We start from the raw sequence: 13307 nt of genomic DNA on the forward strand, positions 1-13307 counted from the left end.
TTGTACAAAAAAAATATACTATTATATTTGTACCCTTAATTATAAATTTTTAAATTAATACAATTTTAATATTATAATTTTTGAACTTTAATATGTTGTTAAAAATTAATTATACATAATTAATTTATATAAAATTTAATTCAAAAAATAATAAAACATGAATGAAGTTGTGATTTTGAAGTCGTGATCAGAAATCACGACAAGAAATCGTGATTAAGAATCACGACTTCATCAATTTATTAGAAAAAAAAACTTTTAATATCTAATCACGACTCGACATATTATTATTAATGTATTAAAAATAATTATATTAATATAATTTTTTTTTTACTAATAAAAAAATAAATAACTCTTATGAGGTGGATGGTAGCTGGAGGGCTAGAGGGCGGAACCAGTAGTGGTAAGTACTCCTTCAATTTATTTATTTTTATCAATTGTTTGTTTTTTATTTATTTATTTTTAATATTCTCAGTGAAGGTTATAAAATTTACAGTGACATAGATAGATAGGCGTATTAAGTTGGGTTGGAGCAGCACCCGTTTCGAGTGCATTCCATGGAATCAACAATGCAGTATAGTGGATGTCTGGAATCTTCCCTGGCACTTGATTAATACTTGTGAGGATTGGATGAGAGGAGCTGGGAACAAATTAGAAAAGGACCAAGTTCCATGGTGTTTTTGTGGTTGTGTGGATGCTCTGGACGAGTAGGAATAAGGCTCCCTTGTGGTAATTTTATCACAATCAATGGCCTCCAAATTTTCCTAATTTTCAAAACCCAACTGCATAAAGTACAGTTGACTGTCTGAAAACGTGTGTATTAGAATCACTTCACTTCAAATAATTAATTACAAGAATATTTTTTGTAATTTGATAAGGTTTTGGTCTTCGATCTTTCAAAAATGCTATTCCATGCATGCAATCACGTTTGGTAAAACTTGCAGCATATATATATAATATGTGTTGGGTACTAAGAATTGCTTCCAGTATCAAAACCCATGGAATATTTAATTGAAGAAAGAAACGTGTCTATAATCAAATTTTAAATACGCAATTGGGTATCTCTTTACTTTAAATTATAATGACAATAATAATATTTTATGTGGTGATTAAGTAAGGAATAAGATTATCAGGATGGGATCCAAAACCCATGGATCAATTAATATTGAAGTTATAGCTATAAATTAGGGAGACTTGGGGGAGTGAGGTGCAACATTAAGGGAAAAGAAGCAGGCAATGGAGAGTAGTGCTACACTTCCACTCCACGTTTGCCATGTCAAGAAAACGGAGCTAGTAATAAACAGGCTCCACGCTTTCCTCCATGGAATTGCTTTACTGTCATTGTTTTACTACAGAATCACTTCACTCGCCGATATTATCAGAAATAGGGATAACACTCTCCTTCTACCCCATGTTCTAATCCTCATTTCTGAGCTCATACTCTCTTTCATTTGGCTTCTTAGTCAGGCCGCAAAGTGGAAGCCTGTTGCTCGAAAAACATACCCTGAAAGATTGCCAGGAGATGAAAAGCTTCCTTCCATTGATGTGTTCATATGCACCGCTGATCCCAACAAAGAGCCCTGTGTGAAAGTGATGAATACTGTCATATCGGCTTTGGCACTTGATTATCCTCCTCATAAGCTTCATGTTTATCTTTCAGACGATGGGGGTTCTGTTGCAACTTTCCGGGCCATTAAACAGGCTTGGAAATTCTCCAAGTTATGGGTTCCATTCTGCAAAAAATATAAGGTGAAGATTGCATGCCCGGAGGCCTATTTTTTGACAGATGATGAAAGTGGTCCTGATGGCAAGTTCCAAAGCAATGAGTTCATAGTTGAGAAGAAGGAAATTGAGGTTTGAAATTTCTATTTAACATGCATCAACAATAATTCTAGAATCCATATATTTTGTCTCTCTCACACCACAAAGTGCATGTATAAAAGTCGCGCTCTTTGGTTGAACTTATATAAAGTATCTTACTTATAAGTTCATATTTATAAGACACTAGATCTTATAAGACCAAAAGTGAGAATTATGTAATTAATGAAATTAAAAGTAAAAAGACCGTAAGTTATCGAACGAAAAGTGTCATTTCCCCATGATCGTAAGTAATTAATGGTTGCATTCACATATATGCAGACAAGGTATGCAGAATTCAAGGAAATTGTGGCGAAGATCATTGCGGATACAAGTATTTCTGTGAGCAAAGATCATCCGCCCATGATTGAGGTATTGAAAATAATGTGTACAAAAAGGAGTTTGGCAGCATGCTATAGTTAAACACGAAACAATGTTTTTATTGAGGTATGACGACGCTGGAATCATTGATTATGGACAAAAAGAAGGTTGTGGTATGAAAGGAGCTACATATATACTTCTTTTTATCTATTTGCGTAGATTGTTTCTCAAAACCTTCATCTATGAATGCATTGAAGTTCTAGAAATTCAATTTCGAGGACCAAAGTCTCTATATATTTAGGTTAATAGGCTATGGGATTTTTAAAAAATATAACTTTATGTTATAGACGTCTCATAAATAATACAATTAAAAGTGTTGGTGTTTCTTCTAACATATTTTACGAATGATATTGATTTACAGGTGATTGATGATGCAAATGACGATGGAATCGATTCAAACCAAAGAGAGATACCTCTACTTGTTTATGTTGCTAGAGAGAAAAGGCCTTCTCATCCACACCATTTCAAAGCCGGAGCACTTAACGTTCTTGTAATTTTTTCCGGCCTTTGAAAGTTCACATTTAGCATATCTCCAACACTTTGAACTTAGATTTATTGAACCACAATGTGTATTCTTTTTCACCCGACTAAAATGATTTGCAGCTCCGAGTGTCTGCCATGATAAGCAATTCACCGTACATTCTGGTCCTGGACTGTGACATGTACTGCAATGATCCATCGTCGGCACGCCAAGCAATGTGCTTTCATTTCGACCATGAATTATCCCCAAAACTTGGTTTTGTTCAGTTTCCACAGAAATTTTACAATATCAACGAGACGGACATCAATGATGGGCAACAAAGATCTGTTTGGGTAAATGTTAACAGTTGTAATTTTATTTGTCCTATTTCATCAATTAACTCTCACTCATTCGATTTTTATTCGATTAAACCTCAGTCGAAATGGGAAGGCTTAGATGGGATCATGGGACCAATCTTATCTGGAACATGCTTTTATATAAAGAGGGAAGCACTTTGTGGAACTCAGAAATTTCGAGAGGGTAATGCTGATTCTCATGTTAGCAAGCTCTGAAACCATACAACTCTTCTATATATATAAGATCACACATGAGTGTGTGCAGAGATTCATTTACCCTTTGCTTCTCCATATATACAGATGTTGATTTTATCAAGTTGAAGAAGTGTTTTGGTTCATCCAACGAGTTCATCAAATCAATAAGTATATATCATAAGCGGAATTATCAAATTGAACACAAGTTCCGTGAAAATAAAGTTGAGGAAGAGCTCCAATTGCTAGCTTCATGTAGCTACGACGATGACACAAAATGGGGGAAAGAGGCAAGTTGTATATATTTTATTATATTATGAAAGTGAAGTAGAATTAGAGGTAAAGATCTGTGATTTTTACTTGTACATTTTAATTGCAGGTGGGGTTTAGATATATCAGTGTGGTGGAAGACTACTTTACAGGCTTCAATTTACACTGCAAGGACTGGATCTCTGTGTATCTTAATCCTTCCCGGCCATGTTTCTTGGGCGAAACCCCTATAAGTCTCAATGAACTTTTGGTTCAGCAAACGCGATGGAGCGTTGGCTTCTACCAAGTTGCTCTGTCGAGGTTTTCTCCCCTTATATACGGGCCGCTGAGAATGTCAATTTCTCAAAGCATGTGCTATGCAGATTTAGCGTATAGCCAAATTTATTTCCTGTCCCTTTATATTTTAGCTCTCATTCCTCAACTCTGCCTAATCAGCGGCGTTCGTCTGTACCCTGAGGTAGTCACTGAAATGAATTCTTTATAACTAGTTGATTTTGAGATGGAGTTAAGTGAGAGATTTGCGATTGTTGACAGGTTTCAAGTCCCTTTTTCGTTGGGTTTTCATTTGTTTTCCTCTCCGCCCAGCTCAAACACGTGCAAGAGGTCTTCTCGACCAGGCACCCAATGAGAACGTGGTCGAACGAGCAGAGAATGTGGATGATGAAATCATTGACATCCTACTTATATGCTGCACTAGAAGCTGTAATGGAGAAACTTGGGCTGACGAAAGCTAGGTTTTTGCCAACGAATAAGGTGGTTGATGACGAACAAGAGAAGCGTTACCAAATGGGAGTGTATGATTTTCAAGCACCAGCTCTCTTCATGCTTCCGTTGTGCAGTCTTTATATATTGAATGTTGCTTCAATTATGATTGGATTTGGAAGGATTATGCAGACTCAGAAGTGGAACCTGATGCTTATACAAGCTTTTATCCCGTTATTCGCCACGGTTTTGCATTTTCCTTTACTTGAAGGAATGGTGGTGAGGAAGGATAAGGGCCGAGTTTCACCTTCTATTTCTCTTCTCTCTGCTATAATTTCCATAATTTTCGTGTCCTTTGCATCGCTTTTCAATTACTATTAAATGGAATGACAGGTATTGGTTATGTATGTGTGAGTCGTCGGTGGCTTCTTTTATAGTTGGCTAGCAGACAATTGCTGCTGGGTCTGTATTGTGTCTTTGGTTTGTTTTAGATATTAATGATGTTTACCGCTTTTCATTAAATAAAAAGAAATGATATGTATTGTTACCATTTGGTGTTTCAATTAAAGCTTCTCAAACTTTTATTTACATCTATTTTATATGACACAATATATATATATATCTATATTTTTTTTTTATCCTATGAGAAGATAAAAAAATGTTCTCTTTGCTTATATATAGTGGACTAAATGTATTTTTTGTCACTAATTATTTTTAATGAAGATATTACTATCTATAGAAATAGCTACATTTGTTGTCCACCTATAAATTCGTTAATACTTGTAACTAATTATTAGTAATAAATATTTGATGAATAATTTTTTGTCACTAATTATTTTTAGTGAAAAAAATTTATGCAAATATATTACTATCAAAACAATAAAAATTATTAATATAGTAAAAAATAAATAATTTTGTCATTTACACATATATTTAGTAACAATTAATTTTAATATTATCGCATAATGTTTTGTGGTTAATATTGTATTTTTTTATAAAGATTGTAAAGGTAGACAAAAATGAAACTAAGGATGTGCAACTAATAAACACTTTACAGCTTTTATTGGAACGCGCGCACGCGCGCACGCGGGGCTGTTTCCGCACTGGCGCGCTCGCGCAGACGGGGCTGTTTCCGCACGCGCGCCGGCAGCATCCGCACAGGCGCGCGCGCACGTCGGCAGTGGTCGGGCAGGCGGCGTCTGCCGCCGTCGGCAGTTTTTTCCCAATTTTTTTTCAAACTTTTGGGACGCACAATATAACTGAATATAATAAAATAAATATTTCGCGATACAAATACGATGCGTAAAAAATTAAAAAATTATTCTAATGTGTCTTCATATTTTTTCCTTTTTTTCCATTTATTTATTATTTTTTTTAATAATTAAATAAATATTTTAATAACTCAAAAATAAATTATTTCAGCAAAAATGAATTAATCGTGTGATTTTGAGGCGACGTGAAAATTTTTCATGCAGCAGCCACCCAAGGCGCGTGCGCGCACGTCGGCAGTGCCCGCGCAGGCGCGCGCGCGCGGGCGCCCGTCGACCCTGCCTGTGCGCGCGCGCGCCCGTCGGCAGTGCCCGTCTGCCGCTGTCGGCAGTTTTTTCCCAATTTTTTTTCAAACTTTTGGGACGCATAATATAACTTAATATAATAAAATAAATGTTTCGCGATACAAATACGATGCGTAAAAAATTAAAAAATTATTCTAATGTGTCTTCATATTTTTCCCTTTTTTCCCTTTTATTTATTATTTTTTTAATAATTAAAATAATTAAATAAATATTTTCATTACTCAAAAATAAATTATTTCAACAAAAATGAATTAGTCATGTGATTTTGCGGTGACGTGCAAATTTTCATGCAGCGTCCACACAGGCGCGCGCGCGCACGTCGGCAGCGTCCGCAAAGGCGCGCGCGCGCACGCGGGGCTGTTTCCGCACTGGCTCGCACGTGGGGCTGTTTCCGCACTGGCGCGCTCGCGCAGGCGGGGCTGTTTCCGCACGCGCGCCGGCAGCGTCCGCACAGGCGCGCGCGCGCACGTCGGCAGTGGCTGCCTGCGCGCGCGCGCGCCGGCAGTGGTCGGGCAGGCGGGGTCTGCCGCCGTCGGCAGTTTTTTCCCAATTTTTTTTAAAACTTTTGGGACGCACAATATAACCGAATATAATAAAATAAATATTTCGCGGTACAAATACGATGCGTAAAAAATTAAAAAATTATTCTAATGTGTCTTCATATTTTTCCCTTTTTTTCCATTTATTTATTATTTTTTTAATAATTAAATAAATATTTTAATAACTCAAAAATAAATTATTTCAGCAAAAATGAATTAATCGTGTGATTTTGAGGCGACGTGAAAATTTTTCATGCAGCAGTCGCCCAAGGCCCGCGCGCGCACGTCGGCAGTGCCCGCGCAGGCGCGCGCGGGCGCACGTCGGCAGTGCTCGCGCAGGCGCGCGCGCGGGCGCACGTCGGCAATGCCCGCGCAGGCGCGCGCGCGGGCGCCCGTCGGCAGTGCCCGCTCTCACGAGGCGCCTTCCGCAATGCGGGGAAAGGGGCACCGTGTGGCTAGCAGTCCGCAGACTACTTCCGCCAATAGCAACACACCACCGAAAACCCGACGGGCACTAGCACAGCACACCGACAGGAATAGCAACAGCAGTAGGCAACAGTAAGCAACAATAAGCAAGGTGCAGTACGAAAGCAGTAAATTGAGCACGCGGTTCAGAAAGTAGATTTCATTGCATTGAATGATTGCATATACATTGTACAACGATGCTAGCGCAAGGGGATCGCCTTGAGGGGGACACTAGAACGTAGACTACACCAAGCTTCGAGAACTCATTCCCCCCTATAATAGGCTTAAAAAAGTTTTTCCTATTGACCGCAGTAAATATTGAAAAAGCTGAACATCGCACCTCAGGAGGCCTAACGTCCCCCTGAGCAAACAAAAGTATTTACAACAGTACATCAAGTACAAGACAAAAGACCAACGTCTAAAACTCTAAGACTGCGGAAGCCTAGCGTCTGTCGGCGAAGGTTGTTGGTCGGCCGAGTAGAGCGGTTGAGTGGCCGAATGTGCCGAATGTGCGTCAAGGGTGCCGAGTGCGCGGGCGGCCCTTGACATTCTCCCCCACCTGAGATGGCGACGTCCTCGGCGCATGAGAAGCATGATACGCTTCGACAAGAGGTAGAAACAGCTTGAGGTTCGTCACCCGCTCCCAAGTGTTCTCCTCGCTGCTGCATCCCCTCCATTTCACCAAGTACTCCGTATGGTTGCGCTTTGCGGTACTCGTAACTCGGTGATTTAGGATAGTTTCAGCCACCTTCTCCTTAGTCTTCGTCAATTCAAGTTGCGGGCGGCTGGGCTGATTGCGGGCATCGTCCTCCTTGTCTGCTGAATATCTCTTTAGCTGACTCACATGGAAGACGTTATGGATTTTCCACCAGGAAGGCAACTCTACCTTGTAGGCCACCGTTCCAATACGCTTTATGATAGATAAATGGCCAACATATTTTTGCATCAACCGAGGATCTCTCCCCCTTGATGACTTCGATAATCTTGGGTCTGGGACCTTCACCATCACAAGGTCTCCCGCATTGAACTCGATGAAGCGGCGGTTTTGATCAGCATACTTTTTCATCCGCTTCTGAGCTTTCTCCAGGCAACTTCTGGCGATGTCAACGTTCTGCTTCCATTCCTGGGAGAAGCTTCGGGCGAGAGGGGATCTCACACTTTGTGGGGAGTCGAGAGTGTGAGGGAGGAGCGGTTGCTGCCCAGTGACAATTTCAAAAGCGCTCTTGTTGGTCGAAGAGCTCTTTTGAGCATTGAAGCACAACTGAGCGAAATCCAAGAGCTTCACCCAATCCTTCTGCGTACCTCGCACAAAGTGCCGAAGGTATTCCTCCAACATTGAATTAAAGCGTTCCGTCTGGCCGTCAGATTGTGGGTGATAGCTCGAGCTCATAGAAAGTTTGGACCCGAGGATTTTGAATAGCTCGGTCCAGAAGACGCCAGTGAAACGAGAGTCCCGGTCACTGACGATGTTCTTTGGCAGTCCCCAGTATTTGACAATATGCTTGAAGAAGAGATAAGCCGTCCCTTCTGCCGTAACGTGTTTTGGGGCTGCAATGAAAGTAGCATACTTGGATAAACGGTCCACCACGACGATAATAGAGCCTAAGTCTCCCACCTTAGGCAATCCAGAAATATAATCCATGGATACGCTTTCCCATGGTCTCTTTGGGATGGGCAATGGTTGCAGCAGACCCGCCTTCTTCTGATGGTCTGCCTTATCCTGCTAGCATATCAGGCAGGTGCGGACGTAAGTCTCCACATCGTCCCGCATCTGCGGCCAATAGTAGGCCCTCTGCACCAAGGCATAAGTACGCTCCTCTCCCTGGTGTCCCGCCCAAAGAGTGTCGTGGCACTCCGAGATAAGTGATTTTCGCAGGTCCCCACCTTTCGGCACATATAGGCGGTTTTCCTTGGTCATCGACAATCCATCTTCCAACCAAAATTGCCGAGCTTTGCCCTGCTCGACAAGCTGGATCAGGCCCTGCGCTGCTGGATCTTTCGATAATAACTCCCGCGCCCGATCCCTGATAGAGGTGGCAACTGCGCTAGAGGAGAGCGCTGCTACCGACCCCAAACTCGCCAAATCCGCCCTACGGCTTAGGGCATCTGCCACATGATTGCTGGAGCCGGCCCGATACTCCAGCACGAAGTGAAATTCCGACAGCAACTCCTGCCAGCGTGCCTGTCTACTGGTCAGCTTCGGCTGCGACATGAAGTGACTTACCGCAGTATTGTCCGTCCTGACCACGAAGTGAGAGCCCAACAAATAATGCCGCCATAGTCTTAGGCAATGAACGACGGCTAGTAGTTCCTTCTCATGCACCGAATAGCGCCGCTCGACATCTTTAAGCTTCCTGCTCTCAAAGGCAACTGGGTGGCCATCTTGCATTAGGACCCCTCCTAACGCAAAGTCTGAAGCGTTTGTCTCCACCACGAACGGCTTCGACATGTCCAGTAAGGCCAGCACAAGGGTCTGTCACAATTGCTTTCTTCAAATTTTCGAAGGCGACTTGGCATTAGGGTGTCCAATTCCAAGTCTCCGTCTTCTTCAATAAATCCGTCAGGGGCCGAGCTATCTCGGAGTAGCCCTTCACAAAACGCCGATAATAATTTGCCAGCCCAAGAAATAAGCGCAAGTCATGAACGTCCTTCAGCAACTGCCACTCCTCAATAGCTTGAACTTTCTTGGGATCCATTCGTATGCATCCTCTCTCCACAATGTGCCCCAAGAAACTGATTGTCTCCTGAGCAAACGAGCATTTCGACACCTTCGCATATAGCTCGTGCTCGCGGAGTCTCGTCAGAACCTGCCGCAGATGGTCTACATGCTCGGCCAAGGTTCTGCTGTAAATCACGATGTCGTCCAGTTACACCACCACAAATTCATCCAGAAAACCATGGAGTACCTGGTTCATTAGCGTGCTGAAGGTTGCGGGAGCGTTCGTCAGGCCGAAAGGCATGACAAGGAATTCATAAGCTCCATACCGTGTGACTACTGTCGTCTTCGCCTCATCGCCCTCCTTGATTCGGACCTGCCAGTAGCCCGACCTCAAGTCTATCTTGGTGAAATATTTCGCCCGGCTTAGACGGTCAAAGCAATCCGCCACCAACGGTATCGGGTACTTGTTCTTCACTGTAATCTTGTTCAACGCCCGATAGTCACAACACATACGTAGGGAGCCGTCGGCCTTTTTCTGAAATAGGACCGGCGCCCCATACGGCGACTTAGCGGGTTTGATTATTCCGCTCTCCAACATGTCCTTCAGTTGTTTCCTAAGCTCCACCAGCTCAGGCTGCGACATCCTGTATGGTGCCCTGGCGGGCGGTTTCGTGCCAAGCACCAACTCGATTTCGTGATCCACTGCCCTCTTCGACGGAAGCTTCCGAGGCAGCTCGTCCGGCATCACGTCCTCGAACTCTTTCAGCAACTTCTTTATTTCGCCAGGGATGGGCCCTGACGTCTCCTCAATTTCATCAAAACGAAGGGTGCACAAGTAGGATGGTTTGTTCCGCTTGCGCCCCTTCTCAAACTGCATGGCCGACAGATTTTTCTCTCCTGTACGCCCGGCCAATGTGGGGATGATACAAGGTTTGGCCCCCAGCATCATCAACGAATCAACATGCGGCAAAACCGCTGTACGTGTGTCCCGCAAAAATTCAAGCCCGAGGATGAGCTTGAATTCGTCCATCACCACGACAGAAAGGTTGGTCTTGCCCTCAAAAGAACCAACCTTAATCAGCACAGATTTGGCCACACCAGCAATGGGTTGTGTGGCCGAGTTTATCGCCTTTACTCGCCCAACTCCCTTCTCCAGCACGAGCCCAAGTCTCTCTACTTCGGCGCTCGCAAGGTAGTTGTGCGTAGCTCCTGTATCGATCATGGCACGGATGGGCTTGCCATGAATCTTCACATCCACAAACATCAGCCCTTTCTTTCGAGGATTCCGGGGCTGTGCTTCCTCTTCCGGCTGGCTCGCAGTAAGAGCCGGGGCAGTTTTTCTTGCATGTGTTGGCACCAATTTCTTTGCCGCCACATGGGACAGCGTGTTGCACCATTGGGAGATGGCGCCCAAGTTGTCCTCCTCTTCTTCCGAATCATGCCCGCCACTCGCAGATGCTTGTGGCTCCATAGTCTTTGCGGGCGACGCCTTGTCAGTAAAGGTCGCCAGCGCGTTCAACAGTTGTTTCTTCGGGCAGTCCCGATATCTATGCGGGCCGTCGCATAGGAAGCATCCACTGTTCTTCTGCAGCGCCCCCTGCTTTGTCTCCTGGGGCTTGTTCTTGCCCGAGCTCCCCATTGAACTACCCTGAGCGTGGGGTTTCCGATCTCCCCCACCTCTATTGGAGTTACTCTTGAATGATCTCGCCCCGCCCGGCTTATTCTGTACAGGACCAGGCGTCGTCTGCCTGTCCCTCCGGCCCTCTGGGTTGAAATCTGTCAAGCGTTCGGCCGCTGCCATAGCCGACCCCAAATCAGTCACCCGTTGGCGCTGCAGCTCAAGACGCGCCCACGGTTTCAGGCCCTCCATGAATGTGAAGAGCTTGTCCTTCTCCGACATGTCTCGAATATCCAGCATCAGTGCCGAGAAAGATTTCACATAATCTCGCACGAAGCCTGTGTGCTCCAACTTCCGCAATGCCCGCCTGGCATTGTACTCGACGTTCTCCGGGAAGAACTGCTCTCGAATCGCTTCCCGAAGAAGAGCCTAGGTATCAAGCCGCAACTGATTAGCTTGGATCTCCGCATATTTGGTGCGCCACCACAGCTTGGCATCACCCGTTAGATACATGGTCGCCGTTGACACCTTCCTTGCCTCATCTTCCACATTTGCCGCAAAGAAGTATTGTTCTATATCAAAAAGGAAGTTCTCGACCTCCTTCGCATCCCGAGCACCGCCATAGGCCTTCGGTTCAGGAATCCGAAGTCTAGCACCATGATCCTGAGCAACAACAGGGGCGTTACTCACTGCACGTTGGAGCAGACCAATCTGAATCGACATCTGCTCCATGTCGCGCCGCATATCGGTGATACCGCCACCTCCAAAAGCACTGCCCATCTCTTGGACAACCTGCCGACACTCGTCGAGTTCGGCACTCAGCACCGACACTTCAGTTTCGAGGGAAGAGACCTTCTCTTCCAAATTCATCACCATTTCAGTCAACCGGGAGTTTTCATTCTCTAGGTTCGCAGCTCGCTCGCTAGGCGACGCTGCTCGTCGCGGGCTCTCAGCATCTTGCCCCGACATTCTCGCAGCAGAATTCGCTTGGGTCACAGCAACCCGCCTCGGCCCCATGAGGTACCGAGGCTCTGATACCACTTCTCACGAGGCGCCTTCCGCAATGCGGGGAAAGGGGCACCGTGTGGCTAGCAGTCCGCAGACTACTTCCGCCAATAGCAACACACCACCGAAAACCCGACGGGCACTAGCACAGCACACCGACAGGAATAGCAACAGCAATAGCAACAATAGCAGGCAACAGTAAGCAACAATAAGCAAGGTGCAGTACGAAAGCAGTAAATTGAGCACGCGGTTCAGAAAGTAGATTTCATTGCATTGAACGATTGCATATACATTGTACAACGATACTAGCGCAAGGGGATCGCCTTGAGGGGGACACTAGCACGTAGACTACACCAAGCTTCGAGAACTCATTCCCCCTATAATAGGCTTAAAAAAGTTTTTCCTATTGACCGCAGTAAACATTGAAAAAGCTGAACATCGCACCTCAGGAGGCCTAACGTCCCCCTGAGCAAACAAAAGTATTTACAACAGTACATCAAGTACAAGACAAAAGACCAACGCCTAAAACTCTAAGACTGCGGAAGCCTAGCGTCTGTCGGCGAAGGTTGTTGGTCGGCCGAGTAGAGCGGTTGAGTGGCCGAATGTGCCGAATGTGCGTCAAGGGTGCCGAGTGCGCGGGCGGCCCTTGACACCGCGCAGGCGCGCGCGCGCGGGCGCCCGTCGGCCCTGCCTGTGCCCGCGCAGGCGCGCGCGTGTGGGCGCCCGTCGGCCCTGCCTGTGCGCGCGCGCGCCCGTCGGTAGTGCCCGTCTGCCGCCGTCGGCAGTTTTTTCCCATATTTTTTTCAAATTTTTGGGACGCATAATATAACTGAATTTAATAAAATAAATATTTCGCGATACAAATACGATGCGTAAAAAATTAAAAAATTATTCTAATGTGTCTTCATATTTTTTCCTTTTTTCCTTTTAATAATTAAAATAATTAAATAAATATTTTCATTACTCAAAAATAAATTATTTCAACAAAAATGAATTAGTCATGTGATTTTGCGGTGACGTGCAAATTTTCATGCAGCGTCCGCACAGGCGCGCGCGCGCACGTCGGCAGCGTCCGCAAAGGCGCGCGCGCGCACGCGGGGCTGTTTCCGCACTGGCGCGCTCACGCAGGCGGGGCTGTTTCCGCACGCACGCCGGCAGCGTCCGCACAGGCGCGCGCGCGCACGTCGGCAGTGGCTGCCTGCGCGCCCGCGCATGTCGGCAGTGGTCGGGCA

At 45.0% G+C, this 13307-nt stretch overlaps 2 protein-coding genes across 2 annotated transcripts; one reads left to right on the plus strand and one right to left on the minus strand.

Moving 5' to 3' along the window:
• Positions 1-385: 385 nt before the first annotated feature.
• LOC105180035 (quillaic acid 3-O-glycosyltransferase CSL1-like) lies at positions 386-4765 on the plus strand. Its single transcript, XM_088885692.1, has 8 exons — positions 386-1851; positions 2137-2226; positions 2597-2725; positions 2839-3048; positions 3133-3235; positions 3352-3533; positions 3623-3970; positions 4048-4765. The coding sequence occupies exons 1-8, from the start codon at positions 1234-1236 to the stop codon at positions 4594-4596; spliced, it is 2229 nt and encodes a 742-aa protein (XP_088741818.1). The 5' UTR covers positions 386-1233; the 3' UTR covers positions 4597-4765.
• A 4544-nt stretch (positions 4766-9309) lies between these two features.
• Positions 9310-12087, minus strand: LOC148786757 (uncharacterized). Its single transcript, XM_088886261.1, has 3 exons — positions 11599-12087; positions 9700-11499; positions 9310-9600 (listed from the first exon to the last, which is right to left on the minus strand). Exons 1-3 carry the CDS (start codon positions 12085-12087, stop codon positions 9310-9312), a joined length of 2580 nt encoding a protein of 859 aa, XP_088742387.1.
• Between the last annotated feature and the right edge of the window lie 1220 nt (positions 12088-13307).

This window comes from Sesamum indicum, linkage group LG10 (genome assembly GCF_026168435.1).
Source record: "Sesamum indicum cultivar Baizhima isolate 11 linkage group LG10, ASM2616843v1, whole genome shotgun sequence".
NCBI lineage: Eukaryota > Viridiplantae > Streptophyta > Magnoliopsida > Lamiales > Pedaliaceae > Sesamum > Sesamum indicum.

Coding starts and splice junctions, on each gene's coding strand:
- LOC105180035 (XM_088885692.1), top strand. CDS start 1,234: ATGGAGAGTAGTGCTACACTTCCACTCCACGTTTGCCATGTCAAGAAA. Junction 2,227..2,596: donor ATCATCCGCCCATGATTGAG/GTATTGAAAATA, acceptor ATTGATTTACAG/GTGATTGATGATGCAAATGA. Junction 3,236..3,351: donor AACTCAGAAATTTCGAGAGG/GTAATGCTGATT, acceptor CCATATATACAG/ATGTTGATTTTATCAAGTTG.
- LOC148786757 (XM_088886261.1), bottom strand. CDS start 12,087: ATGGGGCCGAGGCGGGTTGCTGTGACCCAAGCGAATTCTGCTGCGAGA. Junction 11,500..11,598: donor TGGAAGATGAGGCAAGGAAG/GTGTCAACGGCG, acceptor CTTGATACCTAG/GCTCTTCTTCGGGAAGCGAT. Junction 9,601..9,699: donor TCAGCACGCTAATGAACCAG/GTACTCCATGGT, acceptor CATCTGCGGCAG/GTTCTGACGAGACTCCGCGA.